Source organism: Erpetoichthys calabaricus, chromosome 14 (assembly GCF_900747795.2).
Source record: "Erpetoichthys calabaricus chromosome 14, fErpCal1.3, whole genome shotgun sequence".
In the NCBI taxonomy this organism is placed as follows: domain Eukaryota; kingdom Metazoa; phylum Chordata; class Cladistia; order Polypteriformes; family Polypteridae; genus Erpetoichthys; species Erpetoichthys calabaricus.
In genome coordinates, this window is record NC_041407.2 from 5,432,501 (window position 1) to 5,442,064 (window position 9,564).

Genomic DNA, 9,564 nt, shown 5'->3' on the forward strand with positions numbered 1-9,564 from the left:
CAAGTAATGTGCGATTTTTTTTTGTGTCTTTATTTCATGGATGTTTTTCACATTGTTGGTCGTGTACACTATTTGCTTGTATCATATCAATTTTTGTTATGTTTGTTCAGCCTGTAAACAAGAGATATTTCAGCCATTTTTGGGTGGAGTACTCCTTTAAGTGACTGCTCAACTCACTCCTGTAACTTTTATTATGTAGCAGAATCCATTCTGCACTGTGCTTTTGCATTGTCATTTCCAAGAAGTGCACTTGGATTTTTGGTCCAAAAACTATACCAGTTGCCAAGTGGACAACCAATAATAAAGGAAAAAAGGATTACCATTTTGATGTCACAAAAGAAAGCCAGCATACACTTTAAACATTCAAGACTGTTGCATTCACCTCTGTCTCCTCTCAACACACTTGTGTGTCAGTACGAGTTACGTAATATTAGTTATGTATTCAGTTACCTTCTTAAACACCATTTACCTGCACTAGATTGAGACCTGGAATAAAATTCTTGACTTCCTTAATAAGCTTGACTTTTTCAGCAGCTTTTACTTCAGTCAGCTTTACTGTGAAACTTGTTTTTTCTTTCGTGGCTGGGACAGCCTCCTCTTCTGTTGCCTACAAAAAAATAGAGCGGAGAAAATGAACCTTCACAGAGCAGGAACTGTTAAGCCGTGCTGTATTTTGGCAGAAACACATGTGTGATGTGGTCAAAGGTACAAATTGCCTTTCATCAATCAATGACCGTACATCTTTTAATTACCATTTTGCTGAAAACACCCTGGGGTTCTTTACATGGATGAGGGACGTGGCTATAAAATGCCAGATTTTTGAGCACTCCTATTGTAACAGAGTCTACTTAAACCTTTGTTAGTTTATGCAACCTGCTCTAAAATCTACAATGTAAAGTTAACTAAAATAGAATATAAAAGCAGATATTATTTCTTATGAGCAAGTAGCACATCCTTCAGTCGTTTCAATCAAAGACTCGAGACTCCAGCATGCCAATTACTCACATAATGCCTACTGACTGTGTTCACACTTTCTGAAGTCTCATTTAGGCACACAAGCTGCAAAAAACGATCCGAGTATTTCTAGAACTCCCTGACAGCGGTAGGATAACCACTGAAGCACGATTAGAAAAAAGAAATTCTGTAATTTGTATTGAGTGAACAATTTCCAATTATGCTGAAGTCACTCATTTTTATGCACGCTGCACTCCTGCCCAGGTTGTTAAAGGTATCCTGGAGTCGAGCTGCAGGCACCACATCTTCACAACATTTCATTTACCCCCAGTGTCTCCATACCGCAGCTTGCTTTACACGGTGGCCATGTTAATGGGCCTTACACACTCCAATAGGTGAGGTAACTAATGCTAGCACTCATAATGCTGGGACAGTTGGGAACTGGAAGCTAATAAGTTTGTGATTAAAAATGACTGGTAAGTACAGAATTACTTCAAGATTAACTATACAAAAAGCACTGTATGACTGAAACATATTTAAACATGTTAATGCTCCTTGTGGTGCACGGCAGCTGGGATGCCCAGGAGGACCAGAGGAGGGTTTGTGGATCCTCCGGAACACGAGGTGGCGTCCTCCCTGGTTGCTGTAGGGGCCCGTGGTCACCGCCAGGGGGCGCCCCAATGCCTTGGGAGTGTTGGACCTCAGTACTTCCGCCACACCGGGAAGTACTGGGGGGGAAGAGACTTGGAGACACCCGGTGGACGTCCGGTTTCACCGCTGGATCTTCTGCCACACAGGGGTGTGGCTACGAGCCCCAGGATGCAGCTGGAGCCCTTCCAGGATGAATAAAAGGGGCTGCCTCCCTCCAGTCATGGGCAAGAGTCGGGTGGAAGAAGGACGAAGCTTGGTAGAGAGGAGTGGAGGCGGTCCAGAGACTAATAAGGCATTGTGTTGTGGCCAGGACTTAAAGGGGTGATTGGTGCTGAGGCACTGGGTATGTGCACTGTAAATATGATTAATAAACGTGTGTGTGGTGATAACATCATGTCTACCTGTCTGTGTCCGGGCTGTTCCCCACACCCTTTAGCACTCAATGCAGTGACCTTGCAAATTCATGACAATGCAATTTGATGCTCTTTACTCAAAGAAACAGACGAATCACAAACAAGATGATATTACCCAACCTCATTTTGTGGTTAGTTTTACGTTATTTATTTTTTAAAAACAAATACCTGCACTGTAGACTGGGCTGCAACTGGCATGGCTGCCATTGGCATCATTCCAGAATCCTGGATATTGAGAGTTTTCTAAAGAGAACACAAATACACTTGAAGTATAATAAAAGAAAAAACTCAATTTAGCTAAAAATGAACATAACTCTATACAATACAATTTCTTTTTTGTAGAGCCCAAAATCACACAAGAAGTGCCACAATGGGCTTTAACAGGCCCTGCCTCTTGACAGCCCCCCAGCCTTGATTCTCTAAGAAGACAAGAAAAAACCCTTGTAGGGAAAAAATGGAAGAAACCTTGGGAAAGGCGGTTCAAAGAGAGACCCCTTTCCAGGTAGGTTTTGGGTGTCAAAAAGAAGGGTGTCAATACAATACAGTACAGTACAATACACAGAACAAATCCTCAATACAGTATAAAAATAAAAATTTTAGAAGTACGGAGTAGAATTTAATAGTAGATAATATCACATAATAGGATTTGGATTTGTTTAGAGTCCTGGAGACCTCATTCATCAAACTGCCTCCCCCATTTGGCCATTCCACAGCTGAAATAGCGCTAATCCGATGAAATGACCCCTCTTTCCCACGATTCCTGCGATTCTCCATCAGGGATGACTTTACCTTAGGCAACTCCACAAACATTACTGGTCAGAGGACTTAAACAGTATAACCAAGAGAAGATAAGATACACTGAGAATAGACATGTAGCTTTTATTCATAGGAACTTCCACCGTAAACTACCATGCTAAAGGCTAAATACCATGTGAACAGATGGCATACTACAAACATGCTGCTGAATATCCTACACCAAATACTGCATAACTAAGGCAACAGAGAAACTGACACTATAACATGATAAAGAAAAATTTAAGTAGAAAAAATGGTAATAAAAAAAGAACGACAGAGGGAGAACTAATTTCATTTGAGTCCATTAAACAGTCCGATGATTAACCTCCTTAGTGTTAACCCCGGGAGTTTCTCAGGCTCAGAATTCTATGTAAGAATGGTTAACCCCAAGTGTCTCTCGGGACGGCACTTTGCTGCCATCTTGTGGATAAAATAATACGCTGAAAAAAAAAAATCATGATTATTTCATTGCATTCTACCAATCAATGATCTTCTTTTCAGCTACTCCTGTTAGGGGTTGCCACAGTGGATCATCTTCTTCCATACCTTTCTGTCCTCTCCATCTTGGTCTGTCACTCCCATCACCTGCATGTCCTCTCTCACCACATCCATAAACCTCTTAGGCCTTCATCTTCTACTCTTCATTGGCAGCTCTGTCCTTAGCATCCTTCTCCAAATATACCCAGCATCTCTCCTCTGCACATGTTAAAACCAACGCCATCTCGCCTCTCTGACTTTGTCTCCCAACCGTCCAACTTGAGCTGACCCTCTAATGTCCTCATTTCTAATCCTGTCTATCCTTGTCACACCCAGTGCAAATCTTGGCATCTTTAACTGTCACCTCCAGCTCTGTCTCCTGTGCAGTCTCCTGCCCATATCACATAGCTGGTCTCACTACTGTCCTGTTGACCTTCCCTTTCACTCTTGTTGATACCCGTCTGTCACAAGTCACTCCTGACACTCTTTTCCACCCACTCCACCCTGCCTGCACTCTCTTTTTCACTTCTCTTCCACAATCCCCATTACTCTGTACTGTTGATCCCCAAGTATTTAAACTCATCCACCTTCGTCAACTCTACTCCCCTCATCCTCACTATTCCTCTGACCTCTCATTCACACACATGTATTCTGTCTTGTTCCTACTGAGCTTCATTCCTCTCCTCTCATATCTCCACCTCTCCAGGGTCTCCTCAACCTGCTCCCTACTATCACTACAGATCACAATGTCATCAGCAAACATCATAGTCCACAGGGACTCCTGTCTAATCTTGTCTGTCAGCCTGTCCATCACCATTGCAAATAAGAAAGGGCTCAGAGCCAATCCCTGATGTAAACCCACCTCCATCACTCCTACTGCAGACCTCACCACTGTCACACTTCCCTCGTACATATCCTGTACAACTCTCACTTCTCTACCACTCCCAACTTCCTCATATAATACCACAGCTCCTCTCCTCACCCTGTCATATGCTTTCTCCAGGTCCACAAAGACCTAATGCAACTCCTTCTGGCTTTCTCTAAACTTCTCCGTCAACACCCTCAGAGCAAACATTGCATCTGTGGTGCTCTTTCTTGGCATGAAACCACACTGCTGCTCACTAATCATCACCTCACTTCCACCAATCAATGATCACTCATCAATCTTCATAAGTAGGGTGGTGCCTTCAAACTTTTAGAACAAACAAACTGAACCATTAGCTGAATCATGCAATAGCAATGACAATGTGGACTGGTCATCAGACGTCAAAACGAATAGCAAACCCGACTGCTGTGATGTGCCTGGTAATTCTAAGGTCACCTGACAGTTCACTGTGGTGCATGTGGGTACATGGCAAAGGGCAAAATCAACGAGATCAAGCAGAACAGGAGTCTAACTCCGGGCTTGGAGGGACGCAGGGGCTGCAGGTTTCCATTCGAACCCTTTTCCTAATCAGTGACCAGGTTTCACTGCTAATTAATTTCTTTTCCCTTCATTTTAACAGCCCTGTTTTTAAGGATTCAATGCTCTGAATTACTTCTTTTCTTCATTAAATGACAGCCAAAAAGAAATGAAATGCGAAACAAGCCAACAGATGACCAGCTAAATTGAAGCTTCAAACTCCAACCAATTACACACCGACCGCTTTCTTAATGAGAAGCCGATTCTCGCTATTAATTAAACTTGTTATTTACTTCCACGGCTTGTTGCTGCTCTCATTCTGCCACAGCAGACTTTTCCAGAACTTTTGATTTTTCTGTTCTAAGAACAACGTCAAAATGTTTTCAGGACCGGAGAGATCAACCTTTGCAGAGACCTTCACCTTTCTTTATTTTCAGATATTGTCTGATGGGCACAGGTGAGCTGGTCATGTGGTGGCTCATTTTGTGCCTCAGTATTGTTTGGCTGTTAACTAAGGGAAAAGAAACAACTAAGGGGCTCGAGTCAAGTTAATTAAAATTAAGGCAAAAGAAGTTAATAAGCAGCAAAAACTGGTCACTAATGAAGAAGATGGTTAGAATGAAAACCTGCAGCCACTGTGGCCCGCCGGGACCAGAGTTTGACATCCCTGAAGTAGAAAGACAAGAAAGCCCCCCTAAGTACTTTTCATAATGCAGCAACTCTCAATGTTCGTGTGTCAGGGGAAAAAATGGAAGTCACTAAGCCTGGCATTGTGGTTGCCTACCATATCACGATGGGGGCATCAACCATGTAGATCAAGCACTGACATTCTACCCTTTAATGCATAAGTAGCAGAAGAAAATATAAACGCACAAAGAAACCGGCATGTACAGTCCCGAATGATGAAATTGTATTGTACGTTGGCGAGTGTTTCAACACGTTACAGTTGGGACACTCAAAATACCTGTCCTACTGTATTTATGTTAACGTCTTGGTACTCACACTTTTCTGTTACACATAATAAGATTTTTTTCTTGGGGGGACAAAAATTCAACGTTTTTGCCATTTTTTCGGGGGATAAACATAACGCTAAGGAAGTTAATGTAGCAAAATGTGACCAGGAATAAACCACGTAAATTAACACTAAATTCCAATAACAGCCGTAAAGATGGCACGGTGGCCTCCTATGGCCAAGTTTGAAACCCACTTGGTCAGAACATTAGCTACTTTCCTCTCTGTGAGACAGCCAGGGGTCTTCACGGAGGTTAGCATGTCCTCCATCATTTTTTTCTATTTCAAATTGACTTTGTTAGGTTTACGGTGCCAGTTGTTAATACACCATCTGAAAAATGAAATGCATTTTACTACTACGTGCAACAAACCCCTTGTAACAGAAGTATTGAGAATGATGCCATTGAATGAGTGGGCTCCGTACTATATCTGCAGAAAAGCAGACTGCACATTGGTGTTTTTGAGCTAATTTGTAGAAACCTTTCAAGACTAAATTAAGTAAACAGGCCATTACTCAGCAGATAAAATTGACTCCCCACCATATTCTGACTAACAAAACTGTTTCTGCTAATTAGAGATAATAAAAAGTTCTATATGAAGTGTCATACCTTAAGCAGCTCGTTTAGGTCAGACACTTCCAGCAGTGTCAGGTTTGCGATATCACTGACGAGTTGATGGATTTTTGGGGAGTAGATTTTGGGCACATTGTCTAAAGGAGGGGAAGCCAAGGCTTCATTGTTAGAGCTGCAGCTGGTCTTCAGTTTCCTCAAGGAGCAGAATGTCAGCATTTCCTTCCTTCTAAAAATCATTAATAGGGATTAAAAAAAAAACAAAAAAACTGTAAAATATAACATTTCAAATGAAAAGGTAACACTGTGATATCAGATTAATTAATGGTGAAGTTTGGAGAAAAAAAATATAAAACTGGATTTCAAAAATATCAATCATGTCAAACTTTCATTTGCCTTGGAAATATATGTGTTGTTAAAGGAAAAGTTCACCTAAAAATGATCATTCTGTTTGTAGTGAAGACTGAGAAGAACACACACCCAATCTCATGCTTTCATGGGGAATTTCTGATACAAGAAGATTGAATAGGGATCCAGTTTCAAGAACAGTAAATCGCATCAAAAAACATATGCATTTTGCAAAAATTCTGTTTAAAAAATCCATCCATTTGCCAAACCTGCTTATTAGATGAACTTTGTTAATGCAAATGTAAAACTTATAAGATAGATCGGAAAGATGCGATATAATAGACAGGAGGAGGTTAGGAGCACATGGTGACACAGCGCCTTGTGTCACCCAACGCAAGACAAAAGAACTCTGGAACACAGATTACGACCCGAGTGCAGCCATGTGACACCTCAGCACCACACTAGTTCAGAAAGAAAGGAGCCAGTGGGAGGTTCTTTATGGTGGCTGGAGTGCCAATTCTGCCACCAACCCCCAGGTTTTTCCCTGCAGGTTGGAAGGCTGACATGCAGGGGTGGTTGCAGATTAATGTCATACCCAGGGCAAAGCAATTGCAGGTTAAGAGTCTCTTTTGGCATTTACGGAATTCGAACCGGCAACCTTCCAATTGCCAGTGCAGATCCCTAGCCTCAGAGCCACCACTCCATCCCAATATATATAATAGACAGACAGTACTTTATTTGTCCTCAGGGGATGTGCACAATATATGGTGGGCTCGCTTATTGACAGGGTTAAAATTGGAGCATCACATTCATAGGTCTGAATCTCAGTCTGCTGTGGCACAACATCAGAGGCTCTGCCTCAGGCACTGACATCCGAGGTTCAATCTCCATAAGGGAAAGCAGGGGTGCCTCCACCTGATGAAGCCCAGTAAGGGCAAGACACGTGATGTGTACTCTGTGTTATTTGACAGATACTGTATCACATATCTGTGAGCTGCTTCTCATAACTGAGAGGATATGGTGGATGTTTGCTGACTTGCTGACCAACCACATGGTAACCATCCAAATAATCAGATTGCCATTCAGACCTATGAAAACATATACATACGTAAGTACACACACACAGATACATACATACACATATATATATATATATATATATACACATACACACATGCATACATAAATATACACACACTAAATATGCATAAAAACATACAGACCACCAAGACAAATAAAACAATCAATCAACAGACAGATAAATAAGTAAATGAACAAACAGGGTTACAGAAAACTGGTGCCTCTCAGAAAGCAATGAATGCATGGCAGGTACAATCCCTGGACAATTCCAAAGGTTTCTCTAATAACCACTTAGCATTTAAAACGACAAATAACGGCTGAGCTAACCGAGTTGACCATTAGGACAGCTTAGCAATGGGACCTTGCAGTCCTTGTGAATAATAAAATAAAAAGCACTCGTTTCAAGCAGCAATTGACATTATACAATTTATTTATTCACCATCTGTGTAGTACTAGGGTGTTGTACCGTGTTAGCCATTATGAATGTAGAGAAAAGCCAAGCAAAATGACACCTTTTATTGGCTAACTAGAAAGATTACATTCACCATCTGTGAAAAGTCAAATTTCCCCTTGGGGAAAGATAAAGATCGCTCTATGTGCGTCAATTTGCAACACTACTAATATCTTGGTTGTACTTTTAAATCAATTTAATGGTATCTTGATAAAAAAAAAAAAAAAAGAGTATCAAGTTCTAGCAAAAACGTTAATATTTCTAGATGACTGCGAACTTTGTAACGCTAGTGTATGCATATTGATTGATTAAAACTGGTAGATATAAGCACAATGTATGGTGTTATTTTCAAACTATGGTAACACCACAGCACTCGATCTTGTCCCTCTTAAGCAAGCGTCTTTACACGGGGAAATAAAGAAAAAGTCTTCAAGTTACACCTCTGTGTGTTTTAACACAAATCTGAATTACCTACGAGCTCAGGTAACACCTGCTCGCTGGGTCTCCTCCAATTGCGTGCTGAAAGCGCCGACTGGCTGACTGACCTTGGCAGGCATCACAAGCCCCATTTCTCAGACCCGCACCGGGGTGAAGCCCACACGTCCACCGCACGGAGATTGATAAAGCCACCTCTTTCTGTTTTCATTCAATAAGCACCTCCCAACGGCAGTTTTTTAATCAATTTATTTTTCAAAGCTCTTCCACATTCCGATATTCGACAGAGGCAGAATTAAAGGGCTGCTGTCACCGGCACACACTGCAGATACGCGTTCGGATTTCTTTACCTGTGTAACTGAACGACTAAGCGCAGGGCAGAGCTGACACGCTGTCTTGCCGAAAACATCGCTACTTCTCCGCTCTCACTTCAGTCTTCTCGCCAGGCTCAGTTTTTCTGAATCCTTCTTCTTTTTCTTGGGGAGGAAAAAGGCGCTCAACTTCACCCGACTCAACCCGCACCCTCAGCACATGGCGTCCTCTCCGATCACTCTGACCTACCCACAATGCAGCGCAACAACAAATAACTTTATTGACATCGCCCAATTTTGACAAGCTTTATCGGCAGTGAGCTACTACAAACTGTTTCAGCACAGAGACTGAGCAGGAGCTTCTCTCCATAATTCATCCGGATCCTTTCTTATGTTCTGAAATTTCTTCTGTTCTTACAGTACGTCCTCGAAGATACCAGTGGACTGCATTTAGATCTGAAGCCAGAAAGAACTTCTTGATGCAAAAAAATTGTGGGAGTTTGGAACTGACTATGGAGCTGAAATCACAAACCTTCACAATCTTTAACAAGCATCTGGATTCGATATATTGAGACTGCTTAGCTATTAGATAAACAAACAAGCCTGATGGATTGAATGGTGTCCTCTCTTCTGTCAGATTTCTTATGATGAAGTTGACACCTGTAAT

At 41.7% G+C, this 9,564-nt stretch overlaps 1 protein-coding gene across 1 annotated transcript in view; it reads right to left on the reverse strand.

Moving 5' to 3' along the window:
• Nucleotides 1-9,152, reverse strand: part of mrpl12 (mitochondrial ribosomal protein L12) — a 12,692-nt gene extending 3,540 nt beyond the window's left edge. The window contains exons 1-4 of the mRNA XM_028819332.2: nt 8,937-9,152; nt 6,312-6,501; nt 2,187-2,261; nt 470-607 (exon numbers count right to left, since the gene is read on the reverse strand). Coding sequence (XP_028675165.1) covers nt 470-607; nt 2,187-2,261; nt 6,312-6,501; nt 8,937-8,995 — 462 coding nt within the window. The 5' untranslated portion in view covers nt 8,996-9,152. The remainder of the gene's footprint in view (nt 1-469; nt 608-2,186; nt 2,262-6,311; nt 6,502-8,936) is intronic.
• Nucleotides 9,153-9,564: the final 412 nt, after the last annotated feature.